General features: G+C 39.5%; 1 protein-coding gene across 3 annotated transcripts in view; it reads left to right on the top strand.

The window, feature by feature from the left end:
• The window catches only part of celsr3 (cadherin, EGF LAG seven-pass G-type receptor 3), a 108,210-nt gene that overhangs the window by 76,273 nt on the left and 7,989 nt on the right, over positions 1-23,948 (top strand). For all 3 annotated transcript variants that reach the window (XM_017305689.1, XM_008413213.2, XM_008413214.2), the window contains 11 exons: positions 7,935-8,133; positions 14,093-14,290; positions 14,377-14,563; positions 15,200-15,367; positions 15,929-16,055; positions 16,364-16,570; positions 19,166-19,340; positions 20,370-20,482; positions 21,108-21,187; positions 21,785-21,911; positions 22,000-22,119. In XM_017305689.1, coding sequence (XP_017161178.1) covers positions 7,935-8,133; positions 14,093-14,290; positions 14,377-14,563; positions 15,200-15,367; positions 15,929-16,055; positions 16,364-16,570; positions 19,166-19,340; positions 20,370-20,482; positions 21,108-21,187; positions 21,785-21,911; positions 22,000-22,119 — 1,701 coding nt within the window. The remainder of the gene's footprint in view (positions 1-7,934; positions 8,134-14,092; positions 14,291-14,376; positions 14,564-15,199; positions 15,368-15,928; positions 16,056-16,363; positions 16,571-19,165; positions 19,341-20,369; positions 20,483-21,107; positions 21,188-21,784; positions 21,912-21,999; positions 22,120-23,948) is intronic.

Raw genomic sequence — 23,948 nt, 5'->3', positions numbered from 1 at the left:
TAATTCTGGATGTGTACAGTTAGGTTGCCATGTTGAGTTAAGTTGCTGATGGTTACTTACAGAGGAAATGCAGGTTGGAGTTGGTGCACCATCAATTATTTTCCTGTGTGAAACATACTGAGAAGATGACGTGTAATGCTTTAATCTTCAGACTAATAAGTTATTAAATGATTAAAAGAAGTTGCACAGATTTTCAAGCAGTGTGAAAACTAATTATCACTATGCACAGGTAATTTCTGTTATTTGCTAAGTGTTGCAATTTTGCCACACTGAGCTTCAAGACTTGACTTGAAATTTGGCATAGCTGGTATTTTGAGATACCAGTTAAGCACAGCTTAAAACAATTATTAATAATTTATTCAAACAAGTAGGCTAACGAGACCTTTCAGTCACAGTATGCTAGTTTTTGATGTTAGCTAGCTTTAAGATTTCTCACTTTGAAACCTCGTCTCGATCTCACTGCTTTATATTTTACCTTGAGTTTGAAAAAGCTGCTTTTTTCTAAGCACTGCCTGCACATGATTGATAGACTGCACCATTGTAAGGGACAGAGTAGGTGACTCAATGTTAAAATAAGATGTCTACCTCTCTGAAATGGGAAGTGCTGCTGCTTTGACATAACCCAGGAGAGATTGCAACATGTCAACTAAACGCATCAGAATCTCGTTTCTCCTGCCGCAACCCTGACAGCTGAGGATGCGCCAGCTGAGGCGATCACAGTCGACTGACAGACATTTCTTTTGGGTTCTTCAAATATTTAATGTGCTTCTCAAATTTAGCAGAAAAAGACAATTAAACTGAATTTTAAAAAAGTCACCTTTTCCATTTGCGAGGTATCAGTTGATGCTTCAACTGAACTTAGAGCCTTCTTTCATGAAAAATATTTTCATTTTCTGCTTTATCACTGTCACTCGAAAACATTCTTACGCACCACAGCAGTTCACAGCATCTCTTTCTAGCAAAGTCAGTGGTGACGAAGCTTATGACAGTATTATCCAGCTTTTCTTAACACATTTAAGATTTTATGCACATTAGTGGTGATCCAACACTACCACATATTTTTCACTCTGTAATCTTTAGCTGTTCAGTTTCTAGGGAGTCATTTATTCATTTTAATAAGGTCCATAGCGCATGAAAAAGAAAAAAAAAAGTGAAACGGTTTTCTCTGATTTACAAATCTGGTAAAAATAATTAGTCTTTGCTAAAACTCAGGATTTCATCAGTCTCCTGACAGACGTAGCCACACCCTGTGGAGGTAAACAAATGCTGAAAAACCGACAAGATTCTAATTAAATGAAGCAAAAGAATCCGTCCTATATTTTCAAGTTTGTGTGCCTAATTTCAAACCTAATCCATGTTTAAATCTGGCAAAATGTTCAATTATTTGTGTGCTGTATTTCTTTTGTCAAAGAGATTTATCCTATTAAAAACTGAGAGGTGTCGATAAACTTAATTTTGTTGCATTTTAAAGAGTAAATGTGCAGCTAATTATAGTGTGGTGCCCAGACTAATGCCAAATGTAGCTCAAATTCTCCCTGTTGCCAAATACGTGATTGTCTGACAAAGGCAGTTTCTATGCCAACCCAGCAGCAGCATAAATTATATCCTATACAGAGGGAAACCAAAAGGAACCAAAAAAGAACCTCCTATCTGACATTTCATCTGCCAATAAATCACCATTACACCTTCAGCTGTTTTATAGTGCAATAAATCCATTGTGCATTGCCACAGTAGTGCAATAGTAGTTTTTATATATATTTTTTGCTTATTCTTGAACAAAAACCTGAAATCACTGGCTCTGTAAATCTGAAGCTCTACCTGTGTGAAGCAGTCCTGTTGTCTTTATGTTGTCTCTTTAAAGTTAATATGCGTTTATCTCTGAAGCACAATCACAGACAGCCTAGTGTTTTTTTCTTTTTGTTTTTTACTCAAAAAAGGCCAAGAATATACATCTGATTACAGGTGACACCCCACTTTAGACAGCAGCTATTAGGCCACATGAGCAGGTGAGGCAGAGGACAGTTTCTATAGTAACACGGTGGAGGCAGCAGAGATTTGTAGCTACAGGAAAAATGAATAAAGGCACGATTGACAGTAGAGTTTTCAGCCAGGAATAAAGAAGATGTAAAACATTTCAAGATCAAGCTGTGCTAAAAAATGGATCTGTGGATGACGGCACCGTTTGGAGTCCTTACTGTACGTTTTCTGGAAAAATCTGAATGTTAAACATTTGAAACTGTAATTATTACAATACACATTATTTAAATAGAACCCTTATGTCAGTTTATAGAGCTGCATGTTAGCGTAATTATGGCTACTGTATGATAACGTTGTATTTGGGGTATTAATTGCCGTTTTAGTATAAATTGTGTAGAACCAGAAATCATGTGATTAAAACTGTTTTGCTCAAAACAGCGTGAATATTAAAGCCTGTTGTTTGACTGGCACATGCAATTTGTCAACAATTACGTTCACGCCGCCTCATTTTCAGCCTGTCATTTATTTTCTCTGCAAAATGATTTACCTTTTACCTTGTTTCCCAGCCTCTTCCTCCTGCTAGACTTGATGTAACTAAAGAAGCAGGATGGGAAACAACACCCTATTAGTGTCAATCTGTTTGAGTGTACATCTTCAGTCCCTCCACACTTTTTGAGTGGGTTACTGGCTTCACTTATTGCTATTGTGATGCTTGTCCAATGGTGGAGAAAGTACTCAAAAAATGTACTCAAGTAAAAGTACAAATACACAGACAAAAATGTACTCAAGTAAATTTAAAAGTACCACATTAACATTTTACTTAAGTAAAAGTAAAAAAGTACTGGCTTTTAAAAATACTTAAGTATTAAAAGTAAAAGTACTTGCTGAATGCATTACCTAATCGCTAAGATCGTATTTAATTTAATGCATTAATATACCATTTGAATGAACAATGCCACAGATAAAGCATGTTTTTATTATGTTTTATTGTGTTTTCTCTCTGCAACATAGTTTAGACTCTGTGATTCTATGCATCATAATTTCAGAGATGGAAATTATGTCCTAAAATAGTATGAACTTCATTTTTTTGCCACTAGTAGCTTTTATTTTGAAAGAAATCCAACTGAAAGGGTGGGCAGGGGAGGACATGGAACCAAGGAGCCATGTAGCAGAGTTGTAGTCTAGACCACCGAACCCAAGACCAAATCAAGACCAAGACCAGCACCCCGCGCTACATGACACAATAAAATTAAGTGCACCTATCAAAATTGCTTCTCAAATTGATCTGGAAGATCCACAATCCCATAAAAACACCTAGATATTAAATACTTAGAGCTGAAATAAATTGAACCAGTATCAATTCAAACTCTTCTTCATTCTGTTTTGCTTTCATCTCTGTGCCAAAATCTGCAGAGGTCTCCTGCCATCCCAAAAAAATAACGCCCTGGGTGGTTGCCCGTATTGCCAATGTCAGAAAGCACAACTGTCTGCACCATTAAACATAGCAATTAATGGTAAACAATTCTCAACTATGAACACTGTCCAAAGAACAATAAGTAAGAAGTAACCAAGCAGGCGGTGACTGTTCTCTTCCTACCTCCTGCTGCAATGTCTGCCACCATGACAGGAGACAAAAACAAAGAGCAATGAGCATGTTCTGTGTTCTTACGTTCCTGTTTTATTTATTTCCCAATTAAATAAATAAATAAATATTTTTTTTAATGAAATAAAATAATAGCTACTGCAGTGTACGAAGAGCATTACAAGAACAAAGAACGGCTCTCAGTGAGGCTTCAGTCCTATCAACCTTAGTAAAGATCCGTCCAGAAGAATCGGATCGTTCCTGAATGTCATATCACTACATTGCAGACTTTGGTCACAGCGTTGTTCCATATTTGCGACACCTCAGTCAACACCTCCACACAATAATTCAGCACGAGTGACAACTTTTTTTCATCGCAGATGCAACATGCGTGTCTCAGTCAGTACAGCTAGCTTTGCTAGCATCACGTCCACAGATCATACCTTTCTTTAAGCTTTCCTTTCCAAGTGACGCTAAAAGTTGGACGAAGTCCCCACAGTCTGTGAAAGCGAAGCGCTGCTGATTTTATATGTTGCCATATCTCATGATTTATGCAACGCTACTATATTACTGACGATTAGATCAGTGTTTTTCAACCTTTTTTGAGCCAAGGTATATTGTTTTAATTGAAAAAAATCACGACGCACACCACCAACCAAAAATGGAAACAAAGATACTCTGTAGCCGCCTATATTACATATATAGTCATTCTTATCAAAGTGTCTTGAATAGGAATCAAATAAACACAAAATGTATTTTATCACATTTTACATTTCTTATTTCAAATTGCACTTAACATGTCCACTTCAAAAATACGCCTGAACAGTAATACAAAACTGTGGTGTTAAATTTAAACAAGTTGTAGAAAACTTCAAAGTGTTTTACAAACTAATCCACAAGCATTCTTATAGCCGGAATACAGAAAATAATAATTCTTATTCTGAAAGAAGCAATAATATTTGGGAAACATTTCACTTCATATTCACTGTTACAGTATGAAGAGTTGCATGTACAAAATGTCAATATCTGTATATTTTACCCACCTAGTGTGAAACMTGTGCATGTTTGGATGAAAACAGCYGATTTCCTGGCAGAAATTGAAGAAAGACAAAGCTCTTCCTCAACAGCTCTCAGTCTCTCTCTGGTTTTAGTTTTTATAGTAGCCTGGCTTGAGAAGCTCATTTCACACAGGTATGTTGTGGGAAATGGACTCATGTTCTTTCCAACTACTGCTGAGCTTCACTGTCTTTTCCATCACTGTCGTCACAGTTACCTGTAAGTTAACATTCATGCATCACTAATTCTCGTTTTAATGTAAAATGCTGTGTACCTACTGCCATCTAGTGATAAGAAAATTACATAATTACACCTCTACTACTACAGCAGACACTCGAAGATGGCATAATTTGCAGATAATTCATTTTCAACAAATCTTTTAAAACCAATTATCATATTTTTCAGACTATAGAGCGCACCATACTAGCACCTTCAATTAAAAAAAAAAAACTGGAAGCTGCTCTCGGTTTTCCATTAGGACTCAGCAGAGTGCTGCGTCCTAATAAATCTGCTGGACGCAGCACTCCGTCTCCAAAGCCGAACCATGGTTTCGTTCACACCGAGCTTAAATGCAGCGGCTCTATTTCCCTCCTGTAGTGCCTGATCGACAGCTCTCAACTTAAAAGCTGCATCATATGATTTTGAAAACATTTCTCCGTCGTGCCTGCTGCTAGCATGTGGTTGTTCTAAATGAAAATTGGTGCGTTCTTCTTTTATTTACAATTTTGACTTCTAATGATTCACTTCATGCTAGAGTGCCCTCTGGTGGTTGAAGAAAAATCCGCAGAAAAGCCACACCGGGCTACAATCCGCATGATTCAAAGCTCAGGAAAAAAGTAGCAGGTTATAGTCCGGAAAATACGGTACCGTAGGTGGAATTTAATAATTTCCACGGCACACTAGTGTGCCACGGAACAGAGGTTGAGAAACACTGGATTAAACAGATATCTTTTCCCACTCAGAGAAAACCACCGTGCCGTGTGCGAGTAAAGGGGGAGGCGATAGGTGACACGTAAGTCACGTTATTGCTTGGATTTTACAGCTCCACCTTAAGTCCCTGAACTTCACATTTTAATGGAAAAAAAGTTGTGTAGAAATGTAGTGAAGTAGAAAGTACAGATACTTACTGTAAAATGTAGTGGAGTGAAAGTAGAAAGTATCCATTATTAAATCTACTTAAGTAAAGTACAGATACACAAAAATTGTACTTAAGTACTTCCCACCACTGTGCTTGTCTAATTCTAAGGTTGACCGAATGCCAATTTAACCATGGAAATTATTGTTTTTTTAATTTTATTTTGCAGATAGAAACATGTTTCAGTGTTTTTAGACATTTCATCAGTCTAAGTATTTTATTATGAGCTAAATAAAATCTAAGCTGGCAGAGCTAATTATCCAGACACTTCCTGCTTGTCAAAATAAAAGCACTTCCTGTTATATTCAGTCAGATGCTTAAAATCCTCTCTCCTTTATTTACTACAGAGTAATTCATTCATTGTGTTGTTCTTTATTCATTGTGCGTATTTTAACATTTGCTGCCATAACAGCATCCAAAACTAAGAAAAACAAATCAGATTGTGTTCACTTGCATTTCCTTTAGCTACAAACTCAAGCAAGTCTGACCTGACATATCAAGATTGTGATTTGGATTTAGGTTATTTTTATCATCAAAAGTGTAGATATGTATTATTTACATATTTGCTTTTAGTGCTAAATATATCATAACCAGCAGACTATGTAATGATGATGACTGATGTAGGGATATAAATAAACAACTTCATCATGTTCTGAAAACCATATTTCAAAACATGAGTAGAACCCGGGGAGCTCGAACAATAAAGACAATAAAAGACTCATGGCTTGCCTACAAAACTGCATTTCAGCAACATCAAGTCTACCAAAAAGTATGAAACCTTCAGTAGTCATGTATTTTATCTCTGCCCCAAAAGATTTCCTTTGCTGGTTTGAATTTTTCTATTTCATCCCAACTGTGTCTGCTTTCCATCCTCCTATTCCTCCTCAATCTCTTTAATTTTTTCATTCTTCTACACCCTTCCTAATTCCCTGAGCATTTCACCACCTTCTTCTAATACTGCACTGTCTGTAATTTCCCTTGTTTGTCTGGAGGTTGTCATATGTATTTTTTTTTCTCCTCCCTTGAGCCTTCATGACACTGCAGTAGTTTATTAGTTTCAGTGCAGCCTGACTGCAAAGAATCACCGCCTCAAATATTACTCTTTGTTCAGAGGAGTCTGCAAGGCTGTGGCCTTTGTCTGCGATGCCTCTAACTGGCTTCCATCCAGGGTCGCCACGAAAGGAAATGACAGGCGTCACGGACGCTGGTGAAACCGGCTCTTAATTGCAATGAAGATTTTGTCTGGTTTGACGTTCAGCTTACATTTTTGTCATTCATGGTGAAACACAGCTGAAAGGGTTTACATTGCTGTATAAGAACAGAAACGGTTCCTTTTCATTTCTCTGCTCATACATCCAAGATTTACATTTGATTTGAAAGAGTTTGACACTTTAAAGTGTTTAATAAGGACGTGTTATGCTTCGACTCATGAAGCCACGGGTAATAAAGAGAGACCATTAATTTGGTCTTAATGTGAATCCAGTTGTTCTGTGAAGGACTCAGAGGGTTTTAGTGAACAAACGGCACCATAAAGACCAAGGAAGTCAGAGAACGTTGTGAATATTTCTTTAATAAAAGATCAGAAAATGTAAAGCGACTGACTCAAGTAAGCCGTCCACATAAACTAACAGGCCGGATAAGGAGACAGTTAGTCGGGGAATTAGCCAAAAGGCCCTCTGTAACTTTGGAAGAGCTGCGGAGGTTCACAGCTCAGGTGCAAGAGACTGTTGGTTGTTCATCCCTCGATGTATGGGGTCAATGTACATTAGTGGAAGAGTTGCTGTGGTGAGAGGAGACCAAAATCAAACTTTCTGGCCAGCATGCAAATCATAATAACACCAAGAAGGCATATCACATCTCCCACAGTGAAGCATAGTGGAGGCAGTATCAGGCTGTGGGGGCTGGGGATGTTTTCCGTCGTCGTGGCCAGGGAAGCATCTCGTAGTTCCTTAAAATGTTTGACATTATATAAAATAAAGGACAAAACCGCGCCACACATTCCAAATTTTGATTTGTAAAAAAACTGTGACCATTTCATTTTTCCTTCCGCTTAACAATTTTGCTCCACTTTGTGTTGGTCTGTAGCATAAAGTTCCAGTTGAGACCATGTTCCAACAGTTCAAATTTTCTTGCACCATGTTCCTATCTGCATTTTCTGACTGTTCATGTTCCTGCTGCTTTCAGAATGTCCTTCGAGGCTGCAGCGTGCTGTTGGGTCCCGCTACCTCCGGGCTTTGGCGGGCTCTCGCTCAAAATCAGAATCACCTTCTCGGCGGTGGTCCGGCTGAGCTGACGGAGCTGCTGGAGCAGTACTCCAAGAACCTCGCCCAGAACATGAAGCTTACCTACCTCAACCCTGTGGCCTTGGTCTCCCCCAACATAGGTGAGAATAGGATGATCACACTCGCAGGCGGACGCACGGCATCGTCAAAACCAATAAAAACGAACGGGTCGCTTGTAAAGTGCTAATCTTTGCAGAAAATTCGATTTGGTTTTCTTATAATTCTCAAAATCTCTGCTGTGAAATCAACCAGAATGACTCATTGTGAAGCGGGAGATGAAGAGCGCTAATGCAAATGATGATGGCACAGCCGGAGCCCTTGGCAGGAGCACAAAACGACTGAATTTCACACTCCCACTCAAACATAGCAGCTAATTCTATGAGCACATGCACAAAAACCCTGAGGCGCGAACGCTCTGGCCAACGCACCATTCAGAATAACAGATGCCAGACGTACACACTCACACACGCTGAGGAACACGAGACAGGAATGCAAACATGCTGCAGACACACACTAATAGGAGCTAATATTAGTTTTAACATTAGTCAGATTAAACTGAAGATGAATACAACAGAAAGCTGGAGTATAGACATTTTTTTATAATGGTTATTTGTGAGTCTGCCTCTTTATTATTACATTGAATATAATTCCAGATTTTTGTATAACTTTTCTTCAGGTTAATTTAGAAAGTGAGCTATTATTGTTACAGGTTAATTTTCTAAACTACAGAAAAGTAATAGTTAGGGAACCTCAAATGTGAAAAATTGGACTGATTACTATCATATGTGATAGTAATACTAGTAATACTGCTGTTATGTTAGATTTACCAATGTTTTATTTTTTTTTGTTTATCCGATTACCCGATTAATCATAAGAATAATTGATAGATTACTTGATTACTAAAATATTCGTTTGCAACAGCCCTAATAATTTTACACGTTCGCATAGAAATAGAATAAAGAATGATCCCAAAGAAATGGTGCTGCCGCTCCATATTTTATGGGTTGTAAACAATTCACTCGAACACATTTGTTCTGTACGGTGCAAAAACGTAAACGATAGACAGAACGTAATGTCTTCCAGCTTTTTCTGTGTAGCTGAGAGCTCGACACCAACAGCAGCACAGCGTCAGCAGCCCACACTGCTGATAGCTGGGAAGGAGATAAATGAGTCTATTTCTATGCTTTCCTGTAAACTGGTTGTGAGTCTGTTGGTTTTTCACTTTTCTTCTATTTTAACTGTTAAACCAACTGGTAAACAAATGTTTATATCTGTTTTTAAAAGAATAGTAGCTTTTCTTTTATGTCTCCGTCAGATGAGCAGCATTAGCAGCTTTTGGTGACATTAATATTAATAATAATAATTTTTGAGTACGATGCAGGATTTAAAATGAACTGATGTGTCTAGTCTGGCCTGGGAGAGATGTCTGTGGTTCCTTTCTGAACCTGTTACCCCATCAACCCGATGTGGAAAACTAGCTGGGCAAATGCCTTTCCATGCAGTTCAGCTTGATTCTCATCTCCCCTCAGTGCTCTGTCTGAGATTTCTCCCATTGACTTCGGTTTCTCCAGACCAATCGGCGAACAGAAGGAGAACTTGTGAACGATGATATCGATTTTCTGGGCTCCTTTAGGGTTATAACCTGCTTGTAGCTTCGTTCACTGACTCCGCAGTGAACAAAGTCTTGCAGTCTGTGCTGGCCACTTTTCCAAGCATTGAGAAATTAAAGTCGGACCAAGAAGAATGTTTAAGACATTTTATTGCTGGTAAAGATGCCATTTGGCTTGGCAATTTCTATTTTGGGATGGTTTGCATTTTCTGGTAAGCTTCATTGGTTAGTTTCTTTCATGATCAAGCTGGCACATTTTATACGTCACGGCCAAACGCCAAACAATTGGGTATCATAATCGAATTCTTTGGAACTTGAAGTTCACACCTCCATTAGACAATCATTTTCTCAATAGCCAATCGGGTCTAGACCCCGTGTATGAAGCAAAGCATAAATCAAAGAGCTGTTTTTTTTCCAGGCTAGTGGGACACAACAGATAGAAATTGATCTTAAGTATGTGTGCATTGATGCATGTCTTTTTCAGTGACCCTTGGGAAAACGTTAACGTGTTCACAGGTTGGGACAACCTGTGAACAACAAAAACCTCGAGCAACCGTAACTGGTAACTGCGCGCCTCAGGTAACTGCGGCCGTCAGTCAGACAGCAGAAACCGATGCCAGAGAACACTGGTGTGGTTTGCGTCACTCCAGTCCTTAAAATGACTGGAGTGATGCTTGGAGTACGGCCAGGGGCAGAGAATAAAGTTTGTTTTTTAACACTTTTTTGCAATCCTAATCACACTAAATCTGCTCTAATTAAAAACCTATTGCACCTAGACTCTTTAAACCTGAACTAGATTATTCTCCTCTTCAATCACAATATTTGTTTGGGATTTGTGAAACCTTTTTTTGATTTGTGAAACTTCAATAAAAATGTATTTTTAACACATTTTTGCTTCTGGATCACACAACTGACCCAGCTCCAACACTACACCTAGACACTTCAAACCAGCAGTGGATTATTCTCAACTAGTACCAGAATATTTAGAACCATGTTAGTGATTTGTGAAACTTTCATCTGATTTGTGAATTTTTTTTCTGATGTGTGAAACATTTTTCTGATTTGTTAAACTTTGAGAAAGGGTGATTTCAGATCTTTTTTGCTTCTGGATCACATTAAATTTTCTGCAGCTCCAAAACTACATCTAAACTCTTCAGTCTTGGAGTGGAATACTTGCACCTGGCTAAACATTTTGAGCAGAATGAAACGAAAAATCAGAAATAAAGAGGTGTTCGAAGACCTAAAATGAAGGAAAAGCCGTGAAGCAAAAATATTTCTACGTTTGAAGTTTGACATTTGTTATTGTTCCAACTAGGACATATCATACTAATAATCACTTGTCCATTTTGAGTTTTCATTTTCTCAAAATGTTGCAAAAAAAAAACACTTTTTTTTTTTTGCATCACTTGCCCACTTTCAGTTTTCATTCTGCTCAAAATGTTGTTTTGTTGTTTGTTTGTGTTTAAGAAAAACATTTCTAAACATTTTTGGAGCTGGGTCAGTTTAATATGATCCAGATGCAAAAAAGTGGTAAAATCAATCTTTATTGAAGTTTCACAAATCCAATAAAGGTTTCACAAAACCTAAACATGGTTTTAAATATTCTGCTATTACAGCAGGATAATCAAGTCCAAGTTTGAAGAGTCTAGGTGTTGTAGTTTTGGAATTAGAGCAGATCTCATGTGACCGAGACCAAAAAAGGATGAAAATTGTCCTTTATTGAAGTTTCAGAAATCCCAAACAAGGTTATAAATATTTGGCTTGAAGAGCGTAATGTTCCAGTTCAAGTTTGAAGTGTCTAGGTGTTGTAGTTTCGGAGCTGTCCTATTGTAACCCAGATGAAAAAAGTGTTAAAAATAATTTTTTATTGAAGTTTCACCAATCAGAAAAAGGTTTCACAAATCCCAAACATGGTTTTAAATATTGTGATTGAAGAGAATAATCTAGTCCAGGTGTGAAGTGTCTAAGTGTTGTGGATTTGTAATTAGAGCAGATGTAGTGTGATCCAGACACAAAAAAAATTGCGTAAATCAAACTTTATTCAGTTTTCACAAATCAGAAAAAGGTTTCACAAATCACAAACCTGGTTTTAAATATTCAGCTTGAAGAGGAGAATAATCCAGTCCAAGTTTCAAGTGTCTAGATGTTGTAGTTTTTAAACTAGARTCAATTMAAGATGCKGRAGGTAGTGMAAMATTTGGTGGAATTRCCMTTTAGCTATCGGAAGCTAGAATTGGAAACCAACTTCAGCTTCGTCTCCCAAAGTGGGTTTACTAACAAGCCTTAATAATGCATGTGAAAGTATACTGTCTGTCTCTGCTGGTTTCAAGTATATTTTGCCCCCAAAGTCATCTTCTCTTAATTCAGTGGATGTGTCTCTTCACATTGGAAATCATCTAAGTTGCAGTGAAAGTGAAGCCTGGTGCTCAGTAGGTGGGTATACTATAGAAATACCATGACTGGTGTAAGCAGAGGGACCAGTAGACATGACTAATGCTATTTTCTTACTCCTACACATATGGAGACATTGTTTTTGTCTTCAGGCAAATAGGATTGAATAGATGCCAGGAGATTCCAACTCGACAATATGATTTCCCTCTTTTGCTGTTATTTCCATGAATTAACATATTTATTTGGCAACGATTAAAAATAAATAAATAAATCAAATTTCTCCATGTGATTTTTAAAATCAGGCAAAAAAAACCCAAAAAACTTTTTAGCACATCAGCAGCTCCAAACATGTTTTACATATCCTCTAAAAAGAATGATTTGGTTAATTTCTAAGGTTGTTCCATTTCTGTTTGCCAGCTGGTGAATGTAGATGGTTCATAATTTTAATCTGTCCTTGAAATCAAGTTTGATTTTTAGTTAGATTGAAATGCTCCTGTGTTCGGATCCGTTGAGGGCAGCAGGGGCCGTCTTCTTTCTGACAGAGAGTCGATAACGGTATAATTCTGACATCTTATGTGTCCTTGGTAGCATAAGTTGAGGGTGAAAGAAGGATTCAAATGCAGAATGTTGCAGGCGGCCATCGGGGGAACCTGATGGGAAAGAAGAATTTTGGTATAAATTTTAATATATATTTAATCAATCTGGAGAATAGGGCTGCTAGTATTGATTTTTTTTTAGTAATTGATTACCCTGACGATTAATCAATTAATTGGATRCAAAAATGGCATATTTTGCTGTTTTTTATTTCACCACTTGAGCCTTGTTTATGCAAAGTTAATACATTAACAGATGCAAATGAACAGATAAAAATCATTTTTTWAATAAGAAAACAAACATTAGAACTAATCTATTTTAACATTRTCAAACAAACRAATATAGAAACAAAAATCTGTTGGTGCTGCAGTGGATGTGAAAAGTATATGAAAGCTGAAAGTGAAAAGGTGTTGSTGAGTGTGGTTACCGACTGAGTGGCTGCAGGTGTGACCATCACAACATGTTTTGGACAGTTTTGGCTTAACACGCTCTGACTGTGTTGTTATTCATCAAATGGCCTTTTTTATGTYTGTTTACTCCACTTGGCAGTTAATCAATTACTTAATCAGATGGCTAACTATTTTAATAGTCAATTCATCACAATTAATCAATTTAATTGTTTCAGCCCTCCTGGAGAAAAAACTTCCAGAAAAGCACAAAAAAGAATAGACAGCAGTGCAGCAAAAATAAAACGACAAAACAGATTACCAAGGCTAAAGTGGCTGAAATTTAAAAACAACTTCCCTGCCCAGGAGTTTTTAGACAGAGTGTTGTGAAGAGAGAGTGCTAAGCATTTCAAACAGGTTCTGGTTTTCAACATTAAAATTTTACAATGTCAGTTAAATAATCTCAAGTTCACACTTTCAGCCAACTTTATCTTTAATAGGTTTTGCTGTTGTATGTGCTGTGGTTGTTGTGACTTTTTTACACTTATATGTTGTTCAGTATATTTGCATGATAAGTGACTGGTTTACAATTATGTTAAGCATAATGATTATTATTCATTGAACATGATTGTATATAATTACAAAGGTGAAGTGAAATATATTTTAGTGCGAGACATGATTTATTTGAATAGAGGAAGTCTTTTATTTTGAAGAATGCTTAACAGGATCTTGTTCTGTTTTTTTTTTGTCACTGTCTTGCTTTTGTTGATTTTTGGTTGCTGGGTTACGAACAGTTGTCGCCGTTATCAGCTGTCGCCGTTTTTCACCTTAATAAAAAACTGAACAGAAATGTTCAGGAGAAGACATCCGAGCCTGCGTCCTGAATGAAGAAGCTTTCACTCCGTCACAGTGGCGCTTTCACAGGAGAGTACAATAGGAAAATCAACTGATGTGTTTGAATGGAGAACAAACCCTGAAGTACTGGAAGACCACGATGCTGTCATTGATCAAAATCTACTTGATACCATTCGTAGTTGTTGAAATTTTTCACATATAGAATTTGATCTGTTTGCCCCTCAGTCATGAACCTGGACCGCGTGGAGAACCACACCCACGTGCGACGGCGCTTCCCACGTTATCAGAACACCTTGTTCCGTGGTCAAGCTTTGTGGGACCCTTACACTCACGTGATACTGCCCCCTGCTGCCCTGGTGCCGCAGCGACAGCAGCAGCAGCAGCAGCACAGCTGGAAGGAGAAGGAGCGCTCAGAGAAAGAACGTAAGCGAAGACACGCTAATGGAATCACTGAAACGTCCGAGGTCTAGAACCACAAAAATATTCTGACTCTGGCTTCTCCTTTCCAGCCTCGGCCCCTCAGAGTGTCGCCTCGGCCCCTGCCAGCATCTCAGCCAATCAGACCAAGGAATATGCAGCAGCTAGACGCAGCGTTTCATTGACTGATCCTCCCATCACCATCGTCATCTTGTTGATCTATCGAAGCCTTGGGGCCGCGCTGCCTCCGAAGTACCACGCAGACCGCAGAGGAGTGAGGTGGGAAGGAGTCGTTCCTAAAATGTTTTGATACTTTGCTGAGTGAGGCCATTCAGTTACTGAAGCAACTAGTAAATCATTACCTTTATTCAATACTAAACCGTCTATCATTAATTTTATTCCAAAATATCTAAATTGTTTTAAGTGCTATGTGCTGCAATCTCTTTTACAGCCTTTCTAAAGAGCAGGGCCTCTTTCTACTGTTTGTTAATCTTCTAACAAAAACATAAGCTCACAAAACTAAAGCACATGGTTTTGGTATTTGGTTCCTTTCCTCCTGGATGGCGTGAACATTAAACATTGAACATAGAAGTCGGCTAGCTTCTAGGTTAGTGGAGAAACTGCTTTAGCATTAATTACAATATTGCCTTATTTGACATCTGTTCTTTTTTTTCTCTGTCTCATTCTAACGGCATCTTCCCTCCCGTCTGCCGTTTCTCACCTCTCCTCTGGGCTTAATTACATAGTAACGAGCTGTCCAGTTTGCAGTCGGCATCAATGAAAAGCCATTCATATCTAATCTAAAATGCAAATCCCGCTGCCTTTATTCTTCACCGCCGAATATAAAACTCTATTAGTCCGATCAAGTGACTGGTTGGAAATGCTGCACTGTCTCTCTCTCTCCTCCCCACCAAGGCTTCCCAGACACCCGGTTATGAACTCCCCGGTGGTGACCATCTCCGTCTACAACAACCAGACGTTTGTGGGCGGTCACTTGGACCAGCCCATACTGCTGGAGTTTAAGCTGCTGGAGACGGCCAATCGCAGCAAGCCTCTGTGTGTGCAGTGGAACCACAGCAGCCCGTGAGTGCAAATCCACACATGAATGCGTGGACACAGCAATGCAGCAACGTCGGCACCGTGTGTGCTCATAGGGCTGATTTGCTTAGTTTTTCATAATACAATTCTGTATTAGAAACGTTGTTGTGGATAGTACGTTTCTTAGGGCGCATTAATGATTTGATCTCCCCTAATTTTACACATTGATTTGAAAAAGTGAGTGTTTCTCATAAGTCAGAAAATATATTTCTACAATTTTCCAGGCTGTGTAAGAACCCTGAACTCCTTAATTTCTGCTGAGCTGTCATAGCAGAGAAGACATCAATATATATATGATTAAAATAATGGTAGTTGAGCACTATAAAGAGTCGCTGGAGTTTATTCTGAGTATAAGGGTAAGAAGCAGAGCTGATGGAGGCTGTTGAGTGGGTTTGAGACATTTCGTAGCAACACACCAGCGTGGTTTTACCACTGCAGAAGTGGAAAAACTGTCCAAACTTTACTAACGAACTTCTGGAAATACTTCACTTGTATTTTGACGAGTCGTTTCCCATGGTCCTGCAATTGAAACCCTTCTGTTTGCAGACACGAGAGCGGAGGCTGCTGGACGGTGAGGGACTGTACAGTGGTGTACAGGAACACCTCTCACGTCCGCTGTCAATGCCAGAGACTGGGCACCTTCGGCGTGCTGATGGACAGCTCCCATAGAGAGGTCGGACACACATCAAGCATTCATATCTAATGCTGATTTATACCATGACAGGTTCTATCATGATGTGCTGCTCAAACAATCTACCATTGCTAACCCTTATGTGTAAAACTGTCTGTCGCAGCATTTCTCTTTTCATCTGAACATCTTAAATGGTTATGGAAGCTAATTTGGCTAGTTTTTTCTCTTTATGTTTATGCACAGAATCTAGTCATGTCGTCATGCCTCATTAACACACAAGGCTGATCAACAAAGGTCTGACAGAGTTTCTTTCCTTTCCCTTCTTTCCTCTCTTCTCTGTGTGTGAGCAGCAGTTGGAGGGGGATCTGGAGACGCTGGCCATGGTGACTTACTCCTCCTTGTGCGTCTCCATGCTGGCCCTCCTCCTCACCGTCCTGGCGCTGTCTTGCCTCCGGGGCCTGAAGTCCAACACTCGAAGCATCCACTCGAACACAGCGGCAGCCATGTTTCTGTCTGAGCTGGTGTACTTACTGGGGGTCAATCAGACTGAACAACAGGTAGAGATGTGTGGTGTGTTTTTTCCCCTAAATGTTGGTCTGTTCTTACCTGTCGTGTTATTTTGTCTGTAATGTATGCGATATAGGCCGGCTTTTTAATTCAGTCCATGTGTAATATGTCATTTCCAAGACACATTAACAATTATTTACATCTATTTTCATTCTTTTTAAAAGCTTATGTCTTTTTATTCAATAATTTTATTGACATTTATGTTGAGCTGTTTCAGTCTTGACATTTTGAGAAAGTTTTTAACCGAACCTGTCTGAAATCAGAAAAACATGGCTCCACTCATCAGTGTGTGATCACTGTCTTCCTATAGTTACCTCCACTTTGTTGTTTCTCCCCCCCCTCGCCTTTTCTAACGTAAGGATGTCTGCTTGGTTACATAACACATGTTCTCGTGTTGGAGTGTGTTTGCAGAGCAGTGAATCCTGCAAAGAGGGAAGTGCAAATATGTGCTCACTCTGCGTGAAATCCAATTAATTAAGCTGTATCCCACCACTCTGTGGACTGTAAGGTTCTTTGCAGAGCGATTGGTAACTTCTAGCTGAACAATATGTTCTCTAACTCATGAACATCACGCTCCGTAAAGCATGTTAGTGCTCGCAGCTGTGCTGTGTATTCACTTTTATTTATTTTTTTTACTAGTTTGTGCCTCTTTCTGTGTTAGCACGCTCCTGTTTGTGTGTGGGAGTGTGAAATTCATCGTCTGGCTGTATCGCTGCCAAGGCTGCTGTCTTTTTTTTTTTTTTCTCTCCTTTTTATTTTTGCATCGTCCTTGTCACTGTCAATTTGTGCTAAGCTTCTCTGGCCTCAAAATATGAAATTTAGCATTCTGCTTTCTTTAAGCTAGACATACACACAGAGCTCAACTACAAAGGTTTAGAGCCATACATGCTCATTCCAGCATAACTAGCACATCTCAGACATCCTAAAGTCTCATTCCAGGTTTCTGTCCTTTGAGGCAAAGGTAGAGTATTTTAAGGTAGAAAACTATCCTGAAGAAACACCAGTCAGGTTGATTAGCAGTTGTGAAGTTTGTAAATGTTTATAATATCTGTCTGTTATGCGTTTTGTGAAAACCTTGAGTAAATGTAATCCAGTTTTGCTACACCTTGTTCAGGATACCATAGAATTTAAGCAAAAAATTTAACAGAAAATAAACAGATATATTTTTTGTCCTCCACACCAATCTGTCAAATTTAAGTTTAAGCAAAATTTCTAGACTTTTTAAAACAATAAAACCTTCCATGCAAAATAATGGTAGTAAATGGGAATAAAGTGGAATTTATTATAACAAAAAAAAATATACTAATCAGTATTGATGCTTGGCCTTTAACGGGGACAGAAAGTGTTTGTGCAGTTAAAGTTAAAGGAACAATTAGTTGATATTTGCTGATTATTCTGGCTTTCTGCATAGTTAGCCAATCTGCAGTCAACCTATGGGAGAAGTGTTGTCTTCTTAAGATGTTAAATCATAGAGATGGTGTGATGAAATATGTAGAAAATATAACTATTTAAAACTTTCTATACTTTGATATCTGTAGCCTCTCAAAGCCTTTTCTCACTAATTGATTTTTTAAAAAAAAGACACGTAAAAAGTTAAAATGGCTCACAGGAGACCTATTAATTTAGCAGAATACTTAGTCAGCCTTTAGGATTTTTGACAGAAGGAGTTAGTCAAAGTATATCCTAATCCAGAGCAGGATACAACATCACCGGTTTGTATGATTGCTCTCTTTTTTTTCTTTTCTTTTTTTTCTCCTGACAATCAGTCTATGCAAAATTCCCAAACTTGAGAACTGTCAAGTTGTTTTGATGGTCTTTCTGGTTTTAGCCCCACAGTTCACTCAGAGGACTTTGTGGGTGCTGTAATTCAAGATAGTAAAGACTTAAATCAACCAGTTCCAACATCACTCCTGCAGTCTGAGAGTAATATCTGACAGATCTTAAATGTTTGTTTTCTACATTATTTACATGACGTCAACATGACTTCCACAACAAACACATCTTCACTTTAAGGATGATGTGTTTGTGAAGCTTTTATCTGCTCCAGTAATATGCGCTGTAAGCTATGCTATTAGGACTTCAGCTGACTGCAATTAGCAAAAACATTTCTACCATGTTGCTGTAAAAGAAAATGCAGCTTTTATAATCATCACTCTCTGTAACTTTCGTGTTTTTTGTCGTAATCACAGTTAAAAGGCTCTACTGGCTCGAATTTCTCGATCACAGCGATTCCACAATATTGACTTTCAGTCGTTTTTGTGCTTTTTCCTGGAAATATTGTGCAGCACCATGCCCTAAACTCTGTTCATTAGTAATTGAATCATGAACGGCTGCTCTTTCACAGCTAACACCTGCGCTGCTGCAATTTAATGAAGACATCTTGTTGATTTGCGGGGAGAACCTGCTTTGCATTAGCTGGGCACTCAGTTTTTCTCTTTTCCCTTCTTTTAGCACTACTTTTATTTGTGCTCCCATGTCTAGTATTTTTGTACTTCCTTTTACATATCCATGTTCTTGCCGCTGTATTCGATTTTCCATTCCCTCCACCCCCAGGTTTTTCATTTCTCTCTCTGTTTTCCCTCCAGTTCTTGTGCACGGTCGTCGCCATCCTGCTGCATTACTTCTTCATGTCGACGTTCGCTTGGATGTTTGTCGAGGGTCTCCATATCTACCGCATGCAGACTGAACAGCGCAACATCAACTACGGAGCCATGAGGTTCTACTATGCCATCGGCTGGGGCGTGCCTGCCATCATCACAGGTATAACGCGGAAACACGTCTCCGTGGAAACGCAAGGCGGGTCTCGCCTCGCACAGGATCTGCACCGTCATATCCGTCACGTTCGCTTCAGCGCCAGCTTGGCTGTGGAGATAAGGCCTTCCTATTGACACTTCCATTAAAACCGTTTCGGTGGCATTTTAATATTGCGATAGCGAAGCAGAAACTCACAAGCAAGCAATTACCGCTGTGAGACATGTAATATCTGCCGGCTTTACTTTCTCTCCTCTCCCTTCACACTCGTACATGTGCGGTTTCCATCCCGAGCCGTAATGTGCTGTCAGCTCACCTCTATCTGCTGCTGCTTCTGTCACCGTCAGACCTGCAAGCTGCCGTCTCCCTTCACCTGGAGAACGGATCCGTCTCCCGCTACCTTGCACACACCTACTCACACACGCGCGCGTGTCGTTCGCCTCGGGCAAGGAAGGTGCGCTAATCTGTCTGCCTTCGTTTAGGCTTTTCCCATCTCTTATGGTTTTGCAATTCAATTTTGAATATACACATCTGCGAATGTCAGAGCCTGGACAGTGATCTCTAAGGATACAGCCGGACTGAAAACATCGTCGATGTCCTGGCAGCCGCATCTAGCACACGAGGACAATGTCAAATGAATACCTGCAATCAGATACCACATCCATTAATTAACTTTTATATTGTTCCCATTGTGTCATATTACAACCTTAATCTTCAATGCATTTTTTGGGATTTTCTTTGGCAAACCAACACAAGTTTGTACATAGTTGTGAGTTCAAAGAAAAGGATACATGTTTTCCTTTTGTTCTCTTTTTTTTTTTTTTAGAAATAAACATTTTTAAAAAATGTGGCATTTGTATCTGAGCCCCCTGAATAGATGCTTTAATACTTTGAGCGTGTGAAGCAAAGTGTAAAAACTGAACTGCATGTCACAGACGGCGCTTCATTTAGATCTTTGCGATTGACCACAGACACAACCTTGACGTCTCGTCTCTCTGTTTCTCTGTCTCTCCGTCTCTCTGTCTCTCTGTCCTGCAGGCCTGGCTGTGGGTTTGGATCCTGAAGGTTACGGCAACCCAGATTTCTGCTGGATCTCCATGTATGACAAACTCATCTGGAGCTTCGCTGGCCCTGTAGCAATCGTCTTACTGGTAACCATCTCCCTGCACATCACATATCCTGCACTTAACTCTGAAAGCACCCAAACCTAAATTAAATGTTATCAAAGCAGTGAAGCAAAGAATGATTTTTTATTTTTTTTTGGCTTCGTGTCTAATGATGTGAAAATAGTACCACCTAAGAAAAAAATGGTCTAGTTCATTGAACATTGCGTGAAAACTTACTTCCTGGCTTTTAATCTTTAGCTTAACTTCTAAGCAGGTTTCTGTCATCCGCCACAAGTGGCAACGCTACACTTGATTTCAGGATGAGAGCCTACTTGAACTTTACTGGAGCACAGTTTTAATTGCTTTCCTCATTGTGTTAACGCCTTTCAATTTGAAAACAGCAACCCACTTTTACCGATCCTCAAATGAATCTTCCACTTCAGTGTAACGTCTCATCATGGTATGAATCATTTTACTGAACGATTGTTCTCTGAGGTGTGGATAAATTTGTTTGAAGTCGAATTGGTTGCCGATGGGCAACTATTTTATCCCCATCGATTTTGTGTCAGCTGTTTAACCCGATACCAGACGTTTCCAGGAGCAGAATTGGATTTGTTGAAACGCATTCGGTGCGTTGCCTTACCATGGTTATTGATCTCCCTTTATCCAGATGAATGGAGGGATTTTCACAGTTGTAGCCAAGATGTCCTGTAACCCGTCGCAGAAGGAGACGAAGAAACTTCCCGTCATGTAAGTTTCCTTCTCAACTCTGTTTTCAGTTTACAGACACGATGCTATATATTGACTGTGCTAAGCTAAATTAAATTAAATTATTTTTTGCTGACAAAGGGGTGAAGAGGCAATCTCTTAACCAACATAGCATGGTCTCTTGTTTCACATGTTGCTGCAGAATAAAATGTGGGACGCGTGAAAATGTTTCAGTGCAATCCAGATTCAGATCTAAGTACAATACAATCCAAACTGGAAGAATTTACAGTCCAATCCAGTTGATCAAACAATCATATTTGGTAAAAAATTATCTAAAAGAGCCCAGATGACTTCGTAGAGCTGTAAACTTTGGAGCAATCCCTCATCCGGATCAAGAAAGTGACGACTGTGGACCCATTCTTAAAAGAGAACCAGAACCAGACTCTGTATGGGCACAGCCTGCCCCTGTTTCTCTCTGCTTTACTCAAATATGCAGGTTCTCTATAATAAAAACAAATTCCTTTATAAAACATGAATGATTTGTGTGTATATATAAATGACTGTGAACGTCTTTAATAGAGCTTACCTCCAGTTTAATGTAGATTTCCTTCTTCTCTGTGCTGCCTCTCACTGTTTCAGTGCTACTATCCGAAATGCCTTCCTGCTGTTGCTGGTCGCCACCTCCACCTGGCTGTGTGGCCTGATGGCTGTAAATAACAGCATCCTCGCCTTCTACTACATCTTCGATGTTCTCTGCCTGCTGCAGGTACAAACAAAGTGCAGAGCGCGCGCTCCGAATCTGCACGGATTCAGGTCAGGTCTCAAATCTTACTCCGTTGCTTTCTCTTCCTCAGGGCATGTCTGTGATGCTGGTCTTCACTGTGTTCAACTCTGAGGTTCAGGAGGCCTGGAGAGTTGCCTGTTTGGGTAAGAAGAGCCCTGGAGAAGAGCTGCCGAGGCCGGCACAGAGCACTGTGAGTCCCACACGTTTGGTTTTCCTAAACCACACGCGGATTTTACCCGTCGTTGGCATTAGAGGGACTTTCATGTGATTTAGCCTGAAAATAAGGACGGAGCATTGTCAGCGCCGTTGAAATAATCTTTAATGTCCCAACAGGCTGGCCATTATTGAGCCGTAATGACTCACAGAGTGACTCTAAAGTCCCAATGTGAAGTCATAAATCATCTCTCTGCATGACCCCAGAGCTTTTCTCTGTGGTTTATCCCAGCGCGGTCTCTCCGAGACACATTTTCACCGCGTCCCATTACTTGATGACACAAAAACTCTCCTGTCCTTTGTTTCTACTTCCCTCAGTCCATCCATCAATCTTTCCTGCCCTCCCTTTACTTCTCTTCAGCTGCCCTCAGGGTTTGCTGCTGACCCACATTAAACAATACACCATCCACTGGAACGCTGCCTGTTCTTTAGCCTCTTCAACGAAAGCACTACGCTGTACTTATTTCATGACTGCATGTGTGTGTGTGTGTGTGTGTGTGTGTGTGTGTGCGTGCGTGCGTGCGTGTTTGTGCATGTCAGTAAAATCCTATCCTACTTTAACATCTTTACTCTCTTCTGCCTCGCGTGTTTATTAGTTCAGCTCAGTGCACATTAGCCGTTGCTATTCTCAGCTAAGGACTCTCGATTTTCCTCTCTAGTATGTGTGTGTGTGTGTGTGTGTGTGTGCGTGTGTGTGTGTGTGCGTGCGTGCGTGCGTGCGTGTGTGTGTGTGTGGGTGTGCGTGTGTGTGTGAGAGAGCGAGCACATCCATGTGCTTTGTATGCCTCGTATACAATTTGAATACAATATGCACACGGCCCCAAGAGAGGCATGAATGCATTTGTGAGATATTTGTATGGTAGGGATGTGCTTGAATGAGCAATTGTGCGCGTGTGTGTGTGTGCGTGTATGTGTGTGTTTTACTCCCCGTTTCGCTTTTCCTCTCCATCACTGAGTCATCTGGGGAAGAAGCCTGCAGCTATTATTAGAAGAATACTTTGGGGTTTTTATCTTTGATGGGCAACATATATTAATGGCTGCTTATTAGCGTGCTTTTCTCCTGTCTGACTCATGTCCTGCTGCATGTTATTTATGAGTCGCTACTTATAGTGTGCGGAGTAGGAAGGGCTGCGTCAGTTAAATGCTGGAGCTCATGCTCCACTTTATTTCCTATGACTATCTACACGTTTTCAAGGTAATGGAAAAATACATTGGTGGCGTTCTTTAGGGCTAACAAAGCTTAGCAAAAGCTTTGAGAAAAATTTTGATTGACTGAAATCCACTGTTATTTGTAAAATCTCAAGGCAGAATGATAACTCCGGGTTTGAAAGGTCTATTATGTTCTGTCTCAACAGGTGACCCTAATGCAAAACAATTGAAGGCTCCCTTTTTGATTTCGAGAGGCAAATAAATCTCAGTTCATGTTCATCTAGCTCAGTGTAAATATTTAGTCTTTTTAGAGCTTAGCGAGGATCAAATGAAGTCGATATCCCTTTAAAACGATCTGAAAGGTTTTTACTCTAGTGCTGAAGTAACAAAGCAGATGCTGAGTATATAGTGAGGTTGGTCAGATCTAATGTGGCGTGCAATGCTGTAGTTGTGTGCTTATAAACCAAATATGCACATAATGGTTTCAAAACAAGCATGGAGAAAAAAAATCAAAAACTATGGAGGGTTTCTTTATGTAAAAAAGTGTTGTGAGACACATTAACACAACAGGCTTACTTCCATCCTACAAAGAGTTAATTTCACAAGATCTTATGAAACCCTCAGATAATCATCCTGATGTTAATATATGGCAAGAAT

Source organism: Poecilia reticulata, linkage group LG7, assembly GCF_000633615.1.
Source record: "Poecilia reticulata strain Guanapo linkage group LG7, Guppy_female_1.0+MT, whole genome shotgun sequence".
Taxonomy (NCBI): Eukaryota; Metazoa; Chordata; class Actinopteri; order Cyprinodontiformes; family Poeciliidae; genus Poecilia; species Poecilia reticulata.
Note: the sequence above shows the minus strand (reverse complement) of the source record. Positions and strands in the feature narration are given on the sequence as shown.